Source organism: Manis pentadactyla, chromosome 9 (assembly GCF_030020395.1).
Source record: "Manis pentadactyla isolate mManPen7 chromosome 9, mManPen7.hap1, whole genome shotgun sequence".
Taxonomy (NCBI): domain Eukaryota; kingdom Metazoa; phylum Chordata; class Mammalia; order Pholidota; family Manidae; genus Manis; species Manis pentadactyla.
In genome coordinates, this window is record NC_080027.1 from 22,287,228 (window position 1) to 22,311,581 (window position 24,354).

At 38.5% G+C, this 24,354-nt stretch overlaps 1 protein-coding gene and 1 pseudogene across 1 annotated transcript; both read right to left on the reverse strand.

The window, feature by feature from the left end:
- Window positions 1-9,728: 9,728 nt before the first annotated feature.
- LOC118931129 (olfactory receptor 5L1-like) lies at window positions 9,729-10,663 on the reverse strand (annotated as a pseudogene).
- Window positions 10,664-19,740: 9,077 nt separating this feature from the next.
- LOC130684706 (olfactory receptor 5L1-like) lies at window positions 19,741-20,691 on the reverse strand. Its single transcript, XM_057506596.1, has one exon. It carries the CDS (start codon window positions 20,689-20,691, stop codon window positions 19,741-19,743), a length of 951 nt encoding a protein of 316 aa, XP_057362579.1.
- Window positions 20,692-24,354: the final 3,663 nt, after the last annotated feature.

Consider the following 24,354-nt stretch of genomic DNA (forward strand, 5'->3'; position numbering starts at 1 on the left):
AGTTACTTTATCTTTATGGTAATGAATTGAAATCCGGTAGAGAGACTTTTCAAAGCAGGTAGTATTATTGTGACTTTCAACATTGCCTGGCTTTTTTCGATTTTTCCTGTATGCATTTTAGCATCACCTTGCCAATTAAAAAAACAATCATGCCAAGATTATAGATGGCATTTTAGTGCATCTACTGATCAATTTAAGGAGTCTTTGTATTTAAGAATATGTTGTTCTATCAACATGTTTAAGAATGTTATCTATATAATTTTGAACTGACACTTTTTCCACAGTTATGGCCTTTTTATCCTTTGTAGTACCTTTTATATTTACCTTAATACATCTTTATAATAAGGGGTTTAATTAGCATGGTTTTGTTTTGCTTTTATGTCCAATATGATGATTCTTTTAATTGTTGTGTCTGTACTCTTTAAACTTACTCTAATTATTGGTAACACTGTAATGCCATATTAATTTTATGATTACATATTATTCATTATAAAAAATATTAACTTTAAAGTAAATGATGATATAGTGACTTAAATATTAAGCATATCATTAAGCATTACCAAATAATATGTAATAATTGAATATAATATTTCTTAACTTAACACATTTAGTTCTTCTTAAATAATTAATACTAGGTATATAATTAAAACTTTCACCTTCACCTGGAAAGACCCCATATCTCTGTTCACCCAACAACTCACATGGACAGCTCTTCCCAAGGATTTCAAGACAGCCCCCTCTTCTCTGGCCAAGGACTGCAGAAGGACCTCCAATCTCTCAAACTTGCCCCTAGCTGCCTGCTCCAATATGTGCATGACCTCTCGCTCTGCAGCCCCTCAAAAAATGGTTCTACATCCCACACTATCTCCTTTCTTATATTCTGGGGGAAAAGGGATACTGTGTATCAAAACACAAAGCTCAACTAGTACAGCAAAAGGTCGCTCACACTGGTCTTGACTTCACCCCAACCACTGCTGAAGACCCACCTTCTGAAAACAAGCTATTACTAATCTCCCTTTCCCCACCACAAAGCGAGATCTTCTTACCTTCCTGTGGCTTCTTAGCTCTTTTAGACTCTGGATCACAGATTTCTCACTCATGGCAAAACCCCTTTACGAGGCCTCACATGGGGATCCCCAAGAAAGGGTGCCAGAGACAGACTTAATTTCTGGTTCTTTCTGGGCCCTTAAACGAGTACTGCTCGAGGCTCCTGCTTTGACTCTACCTTATCCTAATAAACCTTTTTTTCTATTCTTAACCAGCAAAAATGGACAAGCATTAGGGCTATTTGCACAATAAACTGGGGACTCCCTCTAGACTATTGCCTATTTGTCCAAACAACTCAATCTTGTGATTAAAGGCTGGCCTCTCTGCTTACAGGTCCTCATGTCAACTGCGCTCCATATCCCTGAAGCCCCAACCATTGCCCTCCACCAGCCCCTGCAAATACACTCCTCACACAAACTGTTTGACCTTCACAGCCACCAGCTCTAACACTTATCTCTGCAGCCTGAGTCCAGGTCTTACACTCTCAGCTTCCAGAACCTTCAGTTACCTTCTGCAGCCCTTCCGTCCCAAACCTGCCACCCTCCAGTACCTAACTGCCCAGACTCCCCTCCATGATATGAGGGCACCAAACTCCTTGATTTCACTCTCCACCACTTATAACCTGAGAACATATTCCAGGGTCTCCTTACTGGTTCATTGATGGAAGTGCTTCTAAGGCCACCACCCCCTGAGGCAGGGTCACCACCATTGAGTTCTGTCATGACAGTCAATCTTCCTCCCTTCCCTGAGAAATAGTCGAGGTGGCAGTCCTCACTGCAGGCACGACCTCACAGCATACAGGACCTATCACACTAACCGGAGCTCTTACTCTGGGAAAAGGTAAAACTATCAACATCTATATAGACTCCAAATACACATTATAATATTCTGCATTCAAAGGCCCAGATCTGGCACACGAGAGGATTCCTAACAGCAAAAAACACCTCTATACAAAATGGACTCCTAATTCAAGATCTCCTCGTGGCAGCACTTCTATTACATAGAGCTGCCGTCATTCATTGCAAGGGCCATCAAAGACCCAACTCACAGGATAAAAAGCTGGGACATGTCATTCATGGAAATAATGAGGCCGACAGAGGTAGCAAAACAAGCAGCTGCCAACCCTCTCTCCATTCCCTGCTTCCTGTTCCCTCTTATACCCTCGTACTCACCCCAAGAATTAGCTCTTCTCAAAGCACAGAGGACACTCCAAGAAGGACAATGGTGGTTCTTCCATGGAAAACTGATCCTTCCTGAAGCCTTACAAAATAACTTCCTGGCACCTTTCCATGACCAGTGCCATGCCAGATCATCCCCTCGGCTCCAGATCCCACAGACCCACGTACATCTCTCCTGGTCTTAGGACCTCCCTTCAAAAATTACCACCCAGTGCTCCATATGCCCAGCCACCAACCCTCCAAGCAAACTCAGGCCTCCTCCCTTCCCTACCCGTCAGTTCTGGATTCCCTCCCTGGCACTGACTGGCAAACAGACTTTACCCATATGCCTCCAGTAAAGAAACAAAGATGCCTCCTTGCCCTGGATGACACCTTCATCGGATGGATAGAGGCCTTTCCTACATCAAAAAAAGATCCTCCACTGCAGCACACAGCCTACTCACTGAAATCATCCCCCACTTTGGACTCCCAACCTCTAGCCAAACTCACGATGGACCTGAATTCACCTCACAGACCACCCAACAGGTGGCCTCTGCCCTAAAAATAACCTGGAAGTTCCACGTTCCATATTGACTCCAATCCTAAAGCAAGGTAGAGAAGGCGAATCACCTCCAACAGAGCCTAACCAAGTTTTCCCTCCAGGGGCATTTGGATTGGACTCAGCGCCTACCCTTAGCCCTTTTTAAACTCAGGTCTCTCCCCAACACCCCTCTTATGCTCAACCCTTTAAAGGGACTGCAATTCCCCTCTGCAAATACACCGCTCAGCTTCTCTCATCCTCTGATCACTGCAATACTTACCATCTGGGAACTCTCTTACAGGTATCTGGGTACACCTCCTTCCAAGGCAGTCTAAATGCCACCACATCTATATATTGCCAAGACAGAGGAAAAGACCCCCTACCCCACAGAGGGGCCCAAGAGTACAAATATCTCAACACCTACAGGCAGAATCTTCCTAAACCAAAAGTTCCCTGCTCTCAGCCAAAAGAGTCCTACACTATTGAAACCAGCCTCACCTTCTCCCCTTGACAGCGGCAGCTTTTAGCTCCTCCTTCCATACATGGCATATGAGGCAGTCCGACATTTACTTCCTAAGCCACCCCAGACCTCCTCCTCTTATCTCGGTTTGATCCATGGGATGCCTTTTCTTGGAAACAGGCATCTTTTGGGTGTGCAGAGACAAGGCATACCTTTGCTTGCTAACCAACTGGATGGAGTCTGTACACTGGGCCTCCCCTTTCCACCCTTTCGTTTGCAACAATTGATCTACCCTTCCCCATCTCCCCCATAGCCCATGTCAGGGCACAACGTACCATACAGCTAGTCCCCTTAATGGTTGCCTTGGGAATCATCACGGGCACTGGGACACGGATCAGGGCCCTAGGTGTCTCTCTCAGAGTTCACCACATTGTCCAAAGAACTCACTGTAGGACTCAAAGAGGTATCCGACCAACTGGGACACTTTCAAGATCTAGTGGACTCCCTGGCTTCAGTCATCCTCCGAAACCACAGAGGCCTTGATCTCCTGACAGCTTCACAGGGCAGCCGATGTGCTCTGCTTCAAGGCCACCGCTGCTGTTACCCCAACAAATCCGACCTCGTCAGTGATGAGGCAAAACGCCTTCATGAGCAAGATTCCAAACTTCTTGAAGGCTCTACTAATAACCCATTTCCCCTTTTTATTGTCTTCTACCTCTCCTGGCCCCATTAACCTTTATCACCCACCTCCTTCTTTTCCTTGCCTGCCTAATTAGCCTGTTTCAAAGATTTTTAAAGGATCGAAAGGCGGCCATCACCCAGGCAACTACTCAAGAACACCTACAAATGGCCTTCCTCCTTCAAAATATCAGAAAACACCCCTTGTCACCCCCTCTCAGCAGGAAGTAGCCAAGAAAAGAACGGTTACCCATCTTGACATACCCCCTTTAGAGCCAGGAAAGATAGAGCTCAGAAAGGAGTATTGCCTTTTTGAATAAGCCCACCCACCATCTCAGAGAGACCTAGTTTCATCTTACTTAGGCTGCAAGCATTCCCTGGAGGACACGTCAGCAAGCCACAAGCCCACCTTTTCCCCAACCCATCCCCAAAAGCCTGCCACAAAATCCTGGCCATAAAAAGCCCCTTAGCCTGTTAGAGATGCCTTCTCTGTTCTGCTCGCCAGAACAGAGGGGTCCTCTCAGGTTTAGCAATAAACCTGCTTGGACTGTGCAGTTTGTGTCCCTTCTTTTCCTTTTAATATTAATGCTATAATAAATGTAATCGTTTTCATTAGTTGAAAAAGAGTTACATTTGTCCAGCACTTTTGAAAGCTATTTCATGATATATATCATTCTATGGTGACAGTTTCTTGTTTTTCTCCATTAATACTTTCGATTTTCATTCCAGTTTTTTTCTTTCATAGTTTCAAGCAAGAAATCTGCTCTGTGTTTACCTTTATTTAAGATCAATTATTCTAAAGGGCAGGTGGCTTTGTCCCCACCCATGTACATGTATATCTTTGACATTTCGCTTTTAATTCACGGACTGTTTTGATCGTCATAGCTGGAAAGGGTGTTGCTGTATCTAGTTTGTAGAGGCCATGGATGCTGATCAGCATCGGATATCACAGCCGGCAGTGCCCCAGAGGAACAACTGTCACCTAGTGCACAGGGCTCAGTGTGCTGGGGCAGAAAAGCCCTCCTCTGTAGGTAGTGTCTCTTGCCTTCAATCCTTACTCTTTTACTTTTATTTTTCCATCTGGAGGACGTATGTGTGCTCATTCTGTGTTTTTCTCTGAGATTCTTGGATCTGTAGTTTGGTGTGTGATTTTTAATTTCAGGAAATTCTAAGCCATTATCTCTACACACACTTCCTCTGGCCTGACTTCATTCTTTTTAACATCCGAGGTTCCAAATAAAGTTATTTTTAATCATATGGCTGAAATATTTTCCTGTGGTCATTACTCTTTTTTTCTCCTTGCATGTCATTTTGGGTATTTTCCATTGATCTCTTTATGTTCACTAATTCTTTACTTGACTATGTTGAGGCTACTGCTGTGCCCAAGAACACGTGCTTTATCTCTCTATTTTTATCATTATTTCTGCCAAGTTTACATATTGAGGATTAGCTTCCATGACTTTAAACGCCCCATCTATTAATGCATGCTGTCACCTTTTCCACTAATACCCATAGGATTATAGTTATATTAGGCAACCTGTCATATTTCTAACATCTAAGCCATTATATGAATCTGAGTCTGCTAATGTCTTTATGTTCTTAGAGTCCATCATTTTCTCTTGCATATTTGTGTGACATCTACGTTTTCAATGTATAATGTTGGAGGACCATTAGAGATTGAGGTAATTGGCATTTTGCCTGCAAATTATTCCCACTTTTGCTTGACCTTAAGTACAGGGAGTGAAGCTGGGCTTCAGTTTTCACTATAGTATGATTACCTCAGTGTGCCACAAACTTCAAATTTGTCTATTGTCATCTATTTACAGTGGGGCTTATTTTTCACACATTCTCAATATCTATCCATCCAAAACCTTAGGTCTTCCTTTCCATATGTGTCCAAACAAAGACTTCCACACATCAAACAAAACAACCAACAAAGTGAAGAGACAGTCTAAGAAGTGGGAGAAAATATTAGCAGGCCATTTATTTGATAAAGGGTTAATATACAACTTTTTAAGAGAAAAATTAAAATAAAAATAACATAACTCAATTAAAAAATAGGTAAGGACCAGAATAGATATCACACCAAACAAGATAAATGACCATCAGACATATGAAAAAATTCCCAAGATCACTATTCTTCACGGAAGTGTAAATAAGAGAACAATGAGACATCACATCCCACCTGTTAGAATGGCTCCTATCAAACAAACCAAAGATATCAAGTGTTGAAAAGAACATGAAGAAAAAGGAATCCTAAGGCACTGTTGGTTGGAATGTAAGTAGATATTGTCATTACAGAAAAAAACAATGGAGTTTCTCAAAACATTAACAATAGAACTAGCCTAAAAACCAGCAATTCCTCTGCTGGGTGTCCGTTGGAATTGAAATCTGTATTTCAAAGAGATGTCTGCACTCCTGTGTTCATTGTAGCATTATTCACAATACCTAAGATGTGAAGATGACACAAATCCATTGATGGCTGAATGGATAAAGAAAATGTGATGTAATATAACATGATTCAGCCTTTAAAAAGAAGGAAGTCCTGCCGTTTCCAACAACATGGATGAACCTGGAGGAAATTATGCTCAGTAAAATAAACCAGATGCAGAAAGACAAATTCTGTATGATCTCATTTATATGTAGAATCTAAATAAATAAAATTCATGAAGAGAGTAGAATGGTGGTTGCTAGGGCCTGGTGTGTGGGTAGAATGGGCAGGTATTGGTCAAAGGGTACAAACTTCCAGGTATGCAGGATAAATAAGACCTAGAGAACTAATGTACAGCATGGTGACTGTAGTTAATCATGCTGTATTGCACACTAGAAATTTGCTAAGAGAATAGATCTTTAATGTTCTCACACATAAACAGCAAACGAACAGCATGAGGTAATAGATACATTTATTACTTTGATTTTGTTAATTATTTCACAATGTTTGTATTTCACATATATTAAATCATAGTACACCTTGAATATATTAAAAATTTAATTGTCAATTTTACTTCAAAAAAGCTGAAAAATATTGTCTTACCTCACTACTACCAAAAAAAAAACTTCACAACTCTTTTCCCATCATGTCTTATATGAGCAAATTCATTATGCAGAAATCTGTATATTCTAGCATAAAATTATTAATTCGTGAATAATTTTACTAATTGAAAAAGGAAAAATAATATTCATCCCAATGAATATTATCTAGAGATGTATTTCTAGTAGATTATACTTCTGTTTTGAAAGTGTTACAAAAATCTGTTATATATTTGAGTTACCGAATTAACTTAAGGTAATAAGGGTTGTAAAAACAATTGAGTTCAGAAAATGTTTTAGAGCTTTACTAACAGAACATAAAAGGCCATGTGACATACATTTTTATAACAGTCATATACTTTGACATATAATTAATAGGGATACAATTCTGGAGAGTTAGTGGAATTGTGACTTCAGGAACAAAAGATAATATAAAAAATAAAATAAAATATATAAAAATAATATAAAATTGAATGATCCATGTATTTCAAATTAAACATGATGAGCATAAGATAGCTATCTAATGCACTAAAAATAATATGTTTTTGTTTTGCAATTTAAACTTCTGAAGTTAGTTGAAAATTCAAAAAGATATGTAGAATTTTTTAATGAATTCATTAAGAGGGCACATGAATAAAAAAATTGAATAACGCTAAAGTCATTCATGTTCTACAGAGTAGCTATAGAAGTTATCAAAGACAACTTGAAGTCTAAAATTACAGAATGGAAAATGTCGAATGCTACAACACTATTTTAGAAAGCATAGTGCCTGTGTGGTTGAAGTCTCAATTTATTGGCTTCATTTGTGTCTCTCACTAATTGTGAAACATTAATCAGAACACTTAAACAGTAGGTATGTCTATTTCAAAATGAAAATGAAGGCTTCTATCTTAAATATCACTAATAATTCTTTACCAAGACAATGGGGGGGAACCCACTTACAAATGGAAATGGATGATTCATCATTGACTCCAATCAAGAGCAATATACCATCTCTGCTACTTTTCCACAATTGTTCCAGGTAAGATCAAAGTAAGCAAAACAATGTGCAAAGGAAGACGGTTCATTTGTGAGTATATAAAATATTGTTGGTTATCATTACATATCTAAATTCCCAGTAAAAGTTTATTTCAGTTGATCATTTTAATCTTAAAATCCCATACACATTGCAGACTATCTCATGAGCAAAACTAAGGCTGTCATCCAGTTGTCATTCTATTATTTTCACAAAAACAGGTAGAATTCCTTCTCTTGATACTTTTCTTAACTAACATGGAGTTTTATCCGAACACAAGAAGTACACTACAAAACAATGATATATAAGTAATTCAAGCAAAAGTCATGACAGAAGAAAGATAACTATATTACAAAATTTTGAAAAATGAGAAACCTGTGTCTGTCTCTCTTAAATATTAAAGAAAATAATATTACTATTAGAGAGAAATTAATCCTCACCATCCACACAGTATTCTAGGTCTGAGTAATTCTCGATTTAGAATATAAGTAAAACTGATCATTTAAAGCAACAATTGCCTCATTAATGGTGGCAGGTCCGAAAAGCAGCAACTGGTTAAGAAAGAGATCAGAGCAAGAGAGAGATCAGTGAGGAGAACTAAGACAAGTGATGGATTGCATTGAGCACCAAAAAGACAATTGGAAAGCAGAGCATGTGAGTATCAAGGATGTGCTACTCCACATGCATAACATGCAGCTATTAGCAGGGCAGAGAGCTCCTGGGACTTGGTATCTGTGTAGAACAGAGGGTTACAAATGGCCACAAAGCTGTGGAGGCCATCATGACAAAGTGAGTGAATTTGGTAACTACAAAGAGGCAAAAGAGAAAGAGCTGTACCATACACCCTGAAAATGAAATGTGTCTGCCTTCCACAAGCAGATTACATTGCCACTTATATGTCGGTATTTTATCTACAATGGCGAATTAGTATGAAAACAAACATAAAAAAAAAAGTGAGACGTGCAATTTAAGTCAGAAATGACACTACTCATAATACTGGTTATTCACTGATTACAAGTAACAGGTATGGATATACATACATATGACATATACTTATGACAGGACAGAGTATATGTAACATAAGTACACTATAGGAAACAGCAAACAGAGTGAGAAAGTGATAGAGAAAGAATCAGGGATTCTTTATGTTCCAGAGATTATTCTAAGCTCTTTGCACGTGACAGGTAAGTTAATTTTTATAATTTTATGTGAAGTAATTACTATGATTATTATATACATTTTTCAAATGAGATAGTATCTGAGCTTCCCAAATCACTGGAAGCTGCAGCAAAGAAATAATAAAGGAAGCAAGATACAAGCAAAAAGCTTAAAAAACAAAAGAGCTAAAAGATGAAATACATATACACATGTAGAAAACTTACACTGTATGTGTAAATCATTCGACAAAGATGTGTTCTTCATTAGTAAATTATAGGAATTCAATTTTGAAAAGATTTAAAGTTTCCATAATAGGTACTGAAAATATGATTCTCAAGAGGTCTTCATTAAACTATGAAGGTTTCAGCAGCAAACTAAATGTGTGCATTTTAGGAATCCATATTCACATCCATTTAGACATTGCAGATTGGAGAAAGGCAAAGAAGCCTGAAATTTTCAAATATGCTCAATCTAATTGTATCCTTGTAAACTGAAAAGGCACAAAGGTAAATGAGTCAAAAGGAATCACCCATAATTGTGTACCCCCCCAGCTATTCTCTCCATTCCAACAGTCCAGCCTACCAGTTCACCCCTGTGCCAGAATTCTCTTTGGGACCCAGAGTCCTGCTAAGAAAATATTCTCTAGGAAAATAATTTAGAGTTCACCAGTTCTTTAAGGGCTCCTTTCACGTCCTTGTTCCTCAGGCTATAGATCAGGGGGTTCAGCATGGGAATCACAGCAGTGTAGAACACAGAGGCCACTTTGTCAGTATCCATATTGTTGCCATAAATGGGCCTGGAATAGATGAAAGGACTGTTCCATGGAAGACAGTGATGGCTGTGAAGTGGGAGGCACAGGTGGAGAAGGCTTTGTGCCTTCCCTGGGCAGAACGCATCCTAAGGATGGTGATGAGAATAAACAAGTAGGAGGTGAGGATGATCATGATGGTAATGATTTCATTCCCAGTAGCCAAAATGTATAGCAGCAGCTCATTCATAGTGACATCAGAGCAAGCAAGGGACAAGAGAGGGGGTAGATCACAAAAGAAGTGGTTAATGACATTTGATCGATAGGATGAGATCGGAAGAGCTAAGCACAAGTGAATCAGAGAACACACAGTCCCACAGAGGTAACAACCAAACACCAGCCCCACACAGAGATGGTGAGACATGGTAACCATGTACAGCAGTGGGTTACAGATGGCCTCAAAACGGTCATAGGCCATCACAGCCAGCAGGAAGACTTCAGTCACCAAACATGTGCAAAACAAGTAGAACTGCATAGTGCATCCCAGCACAGAAATGGTTTTGTCTTCATTTAAAACACTAATGAGCATCTTTGGTAGGATGACTGTAGAGTAACAAAAATCCACAAAGGACAAGTGGCTGAGGAAAAAGTACATGGGGGTGTGAAGTCGAGAGCTGACCTGAATCAGTACAATCATGCCCAGGTTGCCCAAAACTGTGAGTCCATAGATAAGAAGAAACACCAGGAACAGGAAGACTCTCAGCTCAGGGGCATCTGCTAATCCAAGGAGAATGAACTCTGTCACACTGGTGCAGTTTTCCTGGCCCATGACCCCATTTTGTTCATAGTTATTTGCCATTATGTGATCCAAAATTCATTTTTTACTGTCTCCTAAAAGTTTTGAAAAGAAGCAGGATAGTTATTTCAGTGAAGAAACAATGCATTACTCTGTGAAGTTTAGGAAGAGTACAGACATTGCACATCCAGATGCATAGAGCTCTCAGTTGCACCCTTAGATCACACTAAAGCATTCAATATGTAGAAGCAAGTATATATAATTTAAACTAGATCTATATAATTTAGAGCTTGGAATTGAATCATTAGCTTGATATCAAATATTATTTGATTAACTATATAGTTTTATAAAATCATATCCATTTTTCCCGGAATATTCTTGAATCTGTACTGGATACATTGGGATAGCATATAATTATTTTTTAAATACATAGTACCCTTCTCTGTTTCCACTGAAAGGATGAGCAGTATGCCCATTTAAGACTATAACAAAAACAAAACTCACAACAAAAAATGGCCAGATGGCTTCACAACTGAATTCTACGAAACATTTAAAGATGAGCCATTACCCATCCTTCTTATAATATTCCAAAATGTAGAAGCTTGGGAAACACTTCAAAAACTCATTGTAGTAGGCCAAAATCACTCTTATATCAAAACCAGACAAGGGCAATTTGAGAAAAGGAAAATTATTAACCTATATCCATGATGAATGTGGATGCAAATAGTCTTAAAAAAATAGTAGCAAACCTAATTCAAAAATACATCAAAAGATCATCAATCACAACCAAGTGGGATTTATTCCAGGGATGCAAGGAATGTACAATATTCATAAATCAATCAATATGATACACCACATAAACAAAGAAAGGATGAAAACCATATAATTGTGTCAATACATGTGAAAAAGCATTAGAACAAATTCAACATCCATTCATGATTAAAACTCCAAATTAAGTGAGTATTAAAGGAACATACCTCAACATGATGAAGGCCACAGATGACAAACCCACAGCTAACCTCATACTCAAGAGGAAAAGCTAAAAGCTTTTCTTCTAAGAACAGGAACAAAACATGGATGTCCACTCTCACCACTTTTATTTAACATACTACTGGAAATGCTAGTCATGGAAATCAGATAAGACAAAAGGCATCCGGATTGGTAAGAAAGAAGTAAAAATGTCACTATTTTCAGATGATACGATACTATCTATAGAAAACCTTAAGGACTCCAACAGAAAACAATAACTAATAAATGGATTCAGCTAAGTGACAGGATACAAAACTAATACACAGAAATTGATTGATTGTATTCTATATTCTAACAACACCCCCAAAAAAAGAGAAATCGGGAAAACAATTCCATTTACATTGACATCCAAAAAAATAACATACCCAGAAATAAACCTAACCAGGGAAGTGAAAGAACTATACTCTGAAAACTATAATTCACTCATGAGAGAAACTAAAGAAGACACAAATAAATGCAAATCTATCCCATGTTCATGGACAGGAAGAATTAATATTGTCAAAATCGCCATACTGCCCCAAACAATTGGAAGATTCAATGCAATCCCTATCAAAATACCAACAGCATTTTTCACTGAACTGCAGCTGAACTAACCACACAAGAACACAAATGCCCAGAGTAATCCTGAAGAACAAAGCTGGGGTACTATGCACTGCCTTCCAGCTATACTACTATGGTTCAGTAATCTACACAGTATGGTAATGGCACATGAACAGACCTATAGATAATGGAACTGAATAAAGAGCCCAGATATAAACCCATGTATGTATTGTCAATTAAAACAAGACTAAGGAGCCATTGAATAGACAGTGCAGAAAAGACAGTCTCTTCAATAACTGGTGTTGAGAAAACTAGACAGGTACATGCAAGAGAATGAAACTGGATTACCATCTAACTCCACACACAAACTAAACTCAAAAGGGATTAAAGAACTAAATAGAAGAAGTGAGACCATTAATTTCTTAAAAGAAAACATAGTAAAAAATATTTGAATATAAGTATAAGCAATTATTTCCTGGACACATCTCCTCAGGTAATGGGAACAAAATGAATAATGACAAGTGGGACTGCGTCAAACTAAAAAGCTTCTGTAATGAAAGGACACCATCAGCAAAGAAAAAGGCAAGCTACACTACAGGACAATATATTCATAACCGATTTATCCAATACAGGACTAACATCCAAAATATATAAAGAACTCATGCAGCTCAACACCAACATAACAAACAACCCAATTAGAAAATGGACATACGATCTGAACAGACTTTTTCCAAAGAAGAAACAGAGATCTCCAACAGGCACATGAAAGGATGCTTGACATCACTAATCATCAGGGAAATGCAAATCAAAACCACCTCACACCAATTAAAATGGCCACTGTGCAAAAGACAAGAAATAACAAGTGTTGTTGAGGATGTGGAGAAAAGCGAACCCTCCTACACTGTAGGTGCAAATGCAAATTGGTGCAGCCACTGTGGAAAGCAACAAAGAGGTTCCTCAAAAACTAAAAATAGACATACCATACAACCCAGTAACTGCACTTTGGGAATTTACCCAAAGAAAATTTCTGATTGGAAAATATATATGCACCTCTATTCACTCACATGAGTGCACACAATGAGTAAGTTTCCGAAATTCATTAATCCTATTTTAAAGCATTGACTAAAACTTGAATGCACATTAGATGTCCTAATGCAACAGTTTTCTAGTGAATCACAAACATTTTGGGGCAGACCCAAATTCCTTTCAAGCCACCAGTTTGGGATTAGTAAAAGGAAGTGACTATTTGTTCTAGTTCCCTAGTTCTTTGCTATTGAGAGTATTGTACCTTTATTGTCAGTTAGAAGTTGATGCCTTAAATTTAAAAACTATGCTTATGTACCTTTGCTTTTAAATAGAAAGTGGAGACAATCATCCTATTAAATGAGTTGCTGATATTTTTCTGCACAAATGTCTTATCTTGAAACACTGTTACACCTCCTTATAAATATGTACTTCATGAAAATACTGTGCACATAAAAATTAGATATATGAAACCCTATGTTATTCCACATTATTTACAGTAGTCAAGATATAGAAGAAATCAAAATGTCCATCAATAGATGAATGTATATAGTATATGTGGTACATATAAACAAGGGAATATTATTCAGCCATTAAAAAGTCACTTGAAAAAACATAGATGGACCTACAGGGTATTGTGCTCTATGAATAAGCTTTGCAGAGATACACAAATACCATAAGATTTCACTTACATGTAGAATCTAAAAACAAAACAAACAAAATGGACAAAAGAGCATAAGACTCACAGACACTGAGAAATGACTGGCGGTTACTATAGGGGAGGAGTTGGGGTGGCTAGGTGCGGAGTGTAAGAGGCATAAAAGAGCACAAAAGTATCAATCATAGTATAAGTTGCTCCTGGGGATGCAAGTGAAGCAAGGAGAATATAGCCAGTGATTCTGTAACATCTTACTATGTTGACAGATAGCAAGTGCACTAGTTGGGGTGAGGATATAATAATGTTGGCAACTGTTGAACCACTGTGTTGTATACTTGAAACCAGTATAATATTGTATGTCAACTATACTTAAATATAAATAAATTAATAAAAATTCATCATAAAAAATAACGCTGAGTGTTAACTCAAAAGTGTTCGTTTTTATCAACATGTTTCAGAAGGATAAAATAGCTTTAATACTCTATTAGATTTTTCTATAATATTACCATAGTGATTTTGTTAATCATGATTCAATATTGGCCATTGTTTAGAGAATTGGTTCACAAATTCACACTTCCTGTAACTATGATCTGAAGCCTTATAATAACCTATTTTCAAGTGAATTTACTGCCTCGAAATATTTGAAGAGTCAATTAAAGGTGTGCATGTGAAATTGTTACTAAATTTGCCTGCAGCCCACTCAAGCATTATTTATGATACTAAAACTTACAAAAGATGATGTGAAACAAGACGGAAATGGTCTAAACTGTGGTACATATATATTATGGAAAACTATGCAGTATTAAAATATTTTTGAAGAACATTTAATGATCTGAAAAATGGCTATGATAAAATGGTAAGTTAAAAAATAGTAAGCCAGAGAGCACACGTATATATTACAGTTGGCACGGTAACAACCCCAGGTTTGAACTGTGTGGGTTCACCTATGGGAGGATTTTTTTTAATCAACATGGTGCATGACTGCGAATGTATTTTCTCTCCTTATGACTAGCTTCACATTTCCTTTTTTCTAGCTTAATATTTTTAATAAGACAGTAATGAATATAATATACAATGTATGTGTTGATAGACTGTTTTTCTTACTGGTAAGGTTTTTGGACAACAGGAGGCCAACAGTAGATAAATTTGGGAGGAGTCAAAGATTATAAGCCGGTTTTCACCTGCACAGGGGTGCTACCCCCAACTCCAGACTTCTTCAAGAACCCACTATATGTATGTGCACAACATTTACATTTAATTTCCATGAAATAGAAATACTTTATTCTCATTAGTTAAAAAAAAAATCAGTGTAGGAATTTACCTTAATTCTCACAAAACACAAGTGTTATGGGGGAGTGGGGAAGGAGGTGTCATTTTTTTAATGTGAGACAGATACAGTCAGGGCCTTTCACTTATAGGAAATGCCAACAACGAGAACACCCTAGTTTCCTCCCCTCCTGACCCTTGGTATATCTACCCATGTACAGGCACCAGTTGATTGTTCCTGGAGAAAGGAGAATACAGGCTAAACCCAAACCAGCCAGGCATTTTCCCTAAATTCAATAGATATCAAAGAGGTGAAGCATATGTGCATTAAGAATCCCAATTTGAAAACAAATGGTTCTTCTGAAAACGTGGTTTTCATTCTTCAAAGGTGGAGAAGAGTGAGTTGTATGTTCCTGACTTCAAAGTAGTGCATAATTTTGAAAACCTTTTCCTGTTTTCAAGTTTAAAGATGAAAAGTCAGGCTGCTAATGACTCATAGAACAGAAGTTCTAGACCAGGAGAGATTTCGATTCCCATGGGACATCTGACAATGCAGACATTTTTGGTGGTGCACAGGGAGAGGAACCACTGGCATCAGGTGGGCAGAGCCCAGGGGCGCTGATAAACACTCCACCAGGCACATGACAGCCCCCTCCCCACACACACCCCAGCCACACGTGCAAACACCAGAGGATGATCTGGTCCAGGATGTCAGCAGTCCCGAGGTGGGGAAACCTGCTGTGGAGACACACTTCACAGTGTTTAGCACAAGCCCAAGTAGTCCCTGTCCTTTCTGCTGAGAGGTGGGCCACCTGTGAGTGTCCCTCCATGAACAGCCCTGAGGGCTCCTCACTACCTCTCTCTGCATCAGATGACTGTCAGGGACCCTCCATGTGCGGATGTGCCCTAAGAGCTTGGATAGAACAAAGCAGGACGGGTGTCCCTGCCTGTCCCCGCCATTCCAGCCCAGAGCATTTGCCCCTTCGCCTACAGTCCCAGGAGGTAAGACCATCACTGAGCAGGCAAGGAGCTGGGCTTGAGGGGCAGGCAGGGGGCCTTTGCTGCCCTGCTGCCGCTCTGGGGAGCCCCAGGTGAGGGCCTGGCACAGCTGGGGTGCGGGCCCCAGACACCACGGCCACCGGGGGTCTGTATGCCTGAAGGTTGTGTAAAGACCTGCGCAGGGTTTGGATTCCCATCATCTTCATGTAAAGCCTCCTTCACCGAGTGCCGTAGGTGGGGCTGGGGGAGGGCGGGAGGGAGAGGGAGGGGAGGGCAATCAGCATTCCGCCCGATTTCTTCCCACTCTTTTCCCTCTGACATTAACAGCTGTCACAAGGTCCTCGGCTCAGAGGATTAAATTGCTTCCATTTCCCATTTCCCACTGAGATGGTTTCTCAATACACAGAGAGAAAGTGCTTTCATTAACACTCAAAATATGTGCAATACTACTGCCCTCCTTTACAGTTCCTCTTCTCTTACTCATGCCTATAATAAATTACCCTCATGATCAAGAACAGAAAAGCTTCCAACCCCAGAAAATATCATTTATGTCCATTTCCCCAAAACCAGAGTGCAGTCCAACTAACCTGTGGGATAGACATTGCTTCCCTTGTCTCTGAAGACGCTGTGATGGAAAATGTCAGAGGCTTTCTGTTTTATGTGTGTGTATCCCTGGGGTCCGTGTTTCTTAAGCTTCCCAAAACAATCAGTCACCTCGGTGGGACATGAACAAGATTCCAAGAAAACACATTACCTTGGGACTCAATTAGTGACTTTTACAGTACATTAGAATACATCAGTACTAGGGCTCAATTAAGTGATAAATGTGAGGTTGTGTGTAAAGCCAGAGTCAGCACTTTCTAACATCTGTGGAAGGTCTGTCGTCAGCAGAAACAGGCTGTAAGCCTGGCACGCAGTGCGGCTCTCAACCCTGTGCTGGTTCACAGATCAGTCCTCCTGCTGGACCTCCGTCCCCACCCTGGGAATGTGGGCCTCACCCTAGATGGTCTTTAGGGTCCTTCACGGTTACGTCAGTCTGCCTGTGTACACGTATAATTCCGCTTCTGTGTAAATATCTGAACTGTTGGTGATAATTGAAAACCAGCAGTTACACCAAATAGTGGCTTAATCATCATCCAAAAGACCTGCATTGTCTCCAGGCTGACGGGACCTGAGCGGCAGTGCCGGCTGCAGCTGGAGAGGGTGGGCCCCGGGGGACCGAGGACTTGTACGCACGGCACTTGGCCTGGCCTCCCGTCCGCATGCAGACTTTCACTGACACATTACATAGAAGGTTATACACCTTATAAGTGTTCAGGCAAAGAAAAATTAAAACCTCAATGCAGGACCATCACTCATCTAAAGAATGGCCAAAATGGAGATGATTCACAGTATTGTTATCAAGTATAGCACTGAAGCAAACCTGAAGGAAGAAAACAGCAGCAGACTCAGAGACTCCAAGATGAGACTAGGGGTTACCAAAGGAGAGGGGTGTGGGAGGGCAGGTGTGGAGGGAGAGAGAAGGGGATTGAGGGGTATTATGTTTAGTACACATGGTGTGGGGGGTCACGGGGATATCAGTGTCGCACAGAGAAGGCAAAGAGTGAACCTGTGGCATCTTAGTACACTGATGGACAGTGACTGCACTGGGGTGTGGGCGGGGACTTGATACAATGGGTAAATGTAGTAACCACATTGTTTTTTCATGTGAAACCTTCATAAGAATGTATATCAATAATACCTTAATCAAAAATAAATAAATAAAACCAATGCAGACACATGTTTTCATCATAAGCACAGTATTACTACATTCCTTTTGTCACTATTTATTCATTCATCTCAAGAAATAATGACTGGCTTTCTTGGCCAGGGATCCTGGGGTATTTCTATGATCCCTGCCATCAAAGATTTATTTTCAAGAAACATTAAAAAGAGTACATTTCATGGGCCAGGTCCTTGCAGTTTTATTATTATCCTTAAGTTCAATGATAACTCTGAGGTGGACAGCTTATCCCCAGTTTATATTTCAGAGACCTGAGGTTAAACAAGATTAAGCAACTTCCTCAAATTCACTTATTAGGATCTGAACCTGGACCCAGTTTTTTAATCTCAAGTCACGAGTTCTTCCTACATTACTAAAGCAACAAGCACCTAAATACATGCATTTAAATAAGTGACTCCAATAAACATATAGACAATAACAAATATGAAATGAAATCTTAAGAAAGTGAGAAGAAATCACATGGTAGGAACATAGGAAACGTGAATTATGATGTGATTTTCAAAAAGGTGGATGTACTAAGCTTTAAAATGGATCTTAATATATATCAGGCTCTAATCCTTGGAATCTGTAAGTGCCAACTTTTTAGAAACAGGTCACAAGAAGGTGTGATTAGATTAAAGTCTTGAGATGAGGAAATTATTCTGGATTATCAGGAGGGCTTTATTGTAAAAGAGAGGAGGCTATTTCACACATAAACGTGCCCGGCACACAAGAAGATGTAGGAAAGATGGAGAGATGTTTGAGGTGCTAGTCTTGAAGACTAAAGTCATATGACCACAATCAAAGAATGCCTGCAGTCACTAGAAATGGGAAGAAATGAGGAAGGATTGATTGACCTCTAGAAACATCTGAGGAAGTGTGGTCCTGCTGACACCTTAATTTTGGTCAAGTGATACTGATGTCAAATCTCAGAAGTCTACTATGTAAGACAATGATTTAAGACACCAATTTATAGTACTTTTCTACAGAAAACATGGGGAAATAACAAAAAGTTTAAAATAGAGTAGATTTAGAAAACACAGTGAATGCTTAAAAAAACAGCAGGTAGAGCAAAAGAGTTAAAAAACTTAGAAACTGCAGAAGTTATGATATCACATACATTTTCTACTTTTCTAATCAAGAATTAAGGAGAATAAAAAACAAAAGGTAAAAGTGAAAAGAACAATAGCAACACAGCAGATAATTTAATAATCAACTATAATATACAATGTATAATGCTAAGAGCTAAAGATCCGTCATCCAGTTTTCATGGAAATTTTATTAGAAAACTAGAGTATTATTATCTCTAATTTGCAGAAGAGGTTTTAAAAGTCCTAAAATCATAACCTCAATAGAAAATGTACTGAAAAAGAAACCCAAAATGACTAAGAAACAATAAACAGATTTAAACATGCAGGAAATTCACTTCAAATTTTCATGAAAAACATAGAACATAAACAAATGTACAGTTACTCCATGTAAAGAGTAGGAAATCAGTTTAATATGAGTGACTGCGTACTGAGAGAACAATAAAAAGACATGGCATTTTATGTGCACTTTGTTAGAAATCTGCTGATGTATCCACACTGAGAATCAAGTCTAACAGTTCCACTCCCAAAACCAATTCAAAGCAACTAAAGGTTGGAGAAGAGCAGCAAAGGAAACAGATGCATTTGAAGTGTCAGTGAGAGGGATAACATATGACTTAATAAGATAGGCAAGTGGAAAATAACAAAGCATGAATAGTCCCCGAGCTCATAAAATCTTTCCACAATGAACTTTACATTCCCATCCACTCAAAACAAACCTCTCATTGAGGGTCTTTGAGTCTTGTTAAGAAAATAGTTTTTCAAAAGGTAATTTTGATCTCAACACTTTCTTGAGGGCTTCTTTCACATCCTTGTTCCTCAGGCTGTAAATCAGGGGGTTCAGCATGGGAATCACTATCGTGTAGAACACAGTGGTCACTTTGTCAGTGTTCATACTGTTTGCAGAACTGGGCCGGCAATACATGAAAAGGATTGTGCCATGGAAGACAGCAATGGCTGTGAAGTGGGAGGCACAGGTGGAGAAGGCTTTGCGCCTTCCCTGGGCAGAGCGCATCCTCAGGATGGTGATGAGAATAAACAAGTAGGACATGAAGATGATCGTGATGGTAATAATCTCATTGCTAGTGGCCACAATGTATATGACCAGTTCATTCAGAGACACATCAGAGCAAGCAAGAGACAAGAGAGGAAGTAGATCACAAAAGAAGTGGTTAATCACATTTGATCGATAGGATGGGATCTGGAGGCCTAAGCACAAGTGAATCAAGGAACACACCATCCCACACAGGTAACAACCAAACACCAGCCACACACAGAGGTGCCGGGACATGGTGACTATGTACAGCAGTGGGTTACAGATGGCCACAAAGCGGTCATAGGCCATCACAGCCAGCAGGAAGACCTCAGTCACAGCATAGGTACAAAATAAATAAAATTGCACCATACATTCCAGAAAGGAGATGGCTTTATCCTTATTGAAGATATTGGACAACATCTTTGGCACAATGATTGTGGAGTAGCAAAAATCCACAAAGGACAAATGGCTGAGGAAAAAGTACATGGGAGTGTGAAGTTCAGAGCTGACCTGAATCAATGCAATCATGCCCAGGTTGCCCAAAACTGTGACTCCATAGATCAGAAGGAACAGCACGAAAAGAAGGGCTCTCAGCTCAGGGGCGTCAGTTAGTCCAAGAAGAAGGAACTCTGCCACAGAAGAGCAGTTCTCCGTGCCCATCCCTGCCGCATGTCAGGCTTCGGAAAACAAATGATCTGTTCCGTGCCTCTTCTAAAAACAGAAAAATGGAGATAAAAAAAGATGAATATGGAATTCAGAAAATATAAAATTGCCATCAGTGTATTTATGGGATATAACAATAGTTGTTAAAAATGAAATATAACACCATTGTCAAATAAATGTCTCAGTGGATCCTGCGGATCAAAACTGACTTCAGCATCGGAAGAAACCTTAAATGACTCCAAAGTTTTATCTCTCATAACTCACTGAGATGATCAACTAAGTTTTGTGGATCCATGTTTTTTTTAAAGGGGTTCAAAAATACACTTCAGAGAAAACAGAAATAAACCTCTGTTCTCTGAAAAGACTTAATAATATCTGTATACCAGGATACAACTATTGTGATTCTACAAAATAAATACTCTTTTATTTCAGTTGAGTCAATCAGGAACAAAAATTTGAAGTAAAGTTCTCTGCAGTTCCACTCTTGGAGAGTGTGACAGAACTTTTTGAAGTTTGTGACTCATGTAAACCCTTGAATTTTGGAAGTATGAAAAATGAGAAATAAAATATACTCTGAAAATGTTTATTTTACCTATCAAATTAACAAAGTGACTTCATTAGTTGTAATAATAATGATGTATGTTAATAAAGGCTCAGAAAATAAAAGTGTACAAATTTTTCTGGAAAGCAATTAACAGCATATACCCAAATTCTTCACCCTGACAATAATGAAAACTATATGACATTCCTTGTGAGATAATTTTTTTTTAATAAGCTGTTATAAGAAATATTTACTTACACTGATAAAATTCTGAAAACTATGTCCACAGTTCCATTGCAGCATTGTTTATAATATTAACAAAAGGAAAATATATTTGTCAAAAATGGAGCAATTGTTAAAAAATGCTGCATCACATATGAAATAAAAAATTATCATGCTATTTGATGTTATGTTTTGGAGATGGTAAAAAATATTTTTCAAAAGGATATCAAATAATATACTGGGTGCATACATGTATTTGTAAATGATTATATACATGCAGAGGTATGAATTCATATGATAAATACATCATATTTCATTGCTTTAATTTTGCTATAAGTGAAAGTTTAACCCTTTTACCCACATTAGAAAAGAGGCAAGTGAAAATTTTCACAAGACCTTTCAAGTAGTTGGGGAAACTGGTTTGTATTCTATATGGGATCTACCACTGAGACTTTTTCTTAGAGAAAAGGCATACGGGCATTGAGGAATTAGATTCTCTACCCTCCCTTCCAGACATCACGGCTGCATATCCATGATTCACACACATACATACAGTGAGAATTGAGTGAAGAGATTCTGGACTACAAAGGTAACCTGCTATTTCTCCACATCTCAGTCTAGTTCTAGCAAAGTGGAAACAGCACACCAAGTGAAGTCACGGTTTTTCCTTACCTGACCAGAAAGCACAAATAAACACGTGAGTGATTGGCCTATTTCAGATTTAAAATGGGAAAATCAACTTGGAAAAATGTTCTCCCCGGTATTCTAGACTAACAGTCAGAAACGAGTATATGGTAAATCCAAAACAAATTCAAAAGAATTCACTTCATTTACTGAGAAAGAAAGTTCACAGGTCCTGACTCTCCATGACCAGCTTGATGGTTCATACATTCAACCCTCAGAATTGCTGTGACAATTAGGGAGCTGTCCATGGCCATAAATTCTACGTTCTTTGGCAGAAGTTGGTAGGAGAAAAGGTGGTAAGAGAAGAGAGAGAGAGAGAGAAGGCCTATCTATACTTTCATACGTACCAATGTTAGATGTTACTGAAGAAATTGTTCTAGTTTCACCATCCACGGTCCTTGAATACTAACACACAAAAGCATTGTAAACACTAAGTGCACTGGATATGGGTTCTGTTAAAACATTCTCTAAATTGAAAGAGAGAAGGGTAGGTATATCTGTAAAATAATTGTTCGCTGGATAAATAGATTTATTTCCATCTTCAAACAACCAGAGCCTGCTACTAGCTAACAAACCTGAGTGACAGACATTTCCTACCAGGAGCTGAAGATCTTAAGATGTGCAGAGTTAAACATTAGGGACTTATACTGAAATTTAAACTCTTGGGAAATGGGACCCTTAAGTTCCAGAACAATAATTAATCTCTATGGTATAGTAAAATCTATAAAAAATTAAACAATGTCTACCTGTGATTCAACACAAATAATAATTAATCTCTATGCAATATCATCTGGAAATTTATTGTTTAAATTATGCCAATTTGAGAAACAATGATTTAAAGCCAAACCCACCTCCTTCCAGATTTTGTGGTCCTTTGTTATATCACATCCTGTTGTTATATAAGTGGGTCAGTTCATATTGCCATAATGAAATAACACAAATACTTCTCATGAAATCTCCCTTTCTTATGATATTACCAAGCCCCCTAAATTCCTATAGGGCACAGTGACTAAAAACACTTCAGAATTCCTTTAAATACCAAAAATGTAATGAACTTGCTGGTCCAAAAACTATCAAATAGTTCACATTTAATGGGTCTTGCTGTGTCTCAGAAAATTGTGCAAGTATTAACTCACTTTATCTTTACAGTAACCAGACAAGAGAACAACTCAGTTTTTAGGCCAATCTTACAAAGGAGATGATGCAGATACAGACAGTTGCAACTTCAACAAACTAAAAATAAATTGCACGTGAAGGCCTAGGAGGTTCTCTGGTGTTTCCACCCACAGGAATGTATGGGGAAAAGGCCAAACCCAGAGAGACTTTTGAGTTTGTGTTTTTCCTAAGACATGTCCTAGGCCAGAAACCAACCGATGAGACCATGTCAGTGGTCTCTGTTCTAGGTGTGTCCTTCTCATTTTAGTTGTCCATCTAGGCCACAGTATTTGTTTCTGGGTAACACTGGCTGTACACATAAACTTCTTAAAGTGAATATGGTCAAAAAGTAATTTCAAGTAACTAAAATTTTTTACCCTAAACTACCAAATAATATGTTCCAAACAGCCAGAGATCGCAACCTGGACTGAGAAACATGTAGTTCTTCATCTCTATGTCACATTTCACAATTAAGAAATGAAATGTTCTCACCAACCTATATATATTTTAATTAACACTATGAGTTGAAATCTATGGGCCACACAGAGGGATTAATATGAGCACTGTTGTACTTAAGGCCATTTTTAATTTTGTAATTTCTCAATCAAGGTAACGTAAACTCATGGCATGTCTACCTACCTTTTTCCATTTCATACATATTCCTCTGAGATTGTATCTTCTTTTGTGGAATGTCTACTCAAATATTTTCCCCATTTTAAAATTGCTGTTGTCTCCCTATACATCAGTGACAAGCATTCTTTATATACTATTGAGACAAATCCATCTATGGGACTGGTACTTTTTGTTAAGTTCTGTGATCGATTTTGTGTTAAAGTGTGTATATGGTCTATGGTAAAGGTTGAAATTCTTCTCTTTTGCATAGGAATATACAATTATTGAGAAGATTATCATTCCCCAGTGAATTTCCTTGGCAGGTTGTCAAAAATCAATCAACTATAAATACGTTGATTTGGGGACCCTCAATTCTATTACACTGATGTATATGCCTGTCTTACGCCAGTACCAGTTATAATGTTGTCTAATTTTCACTTTTTAAG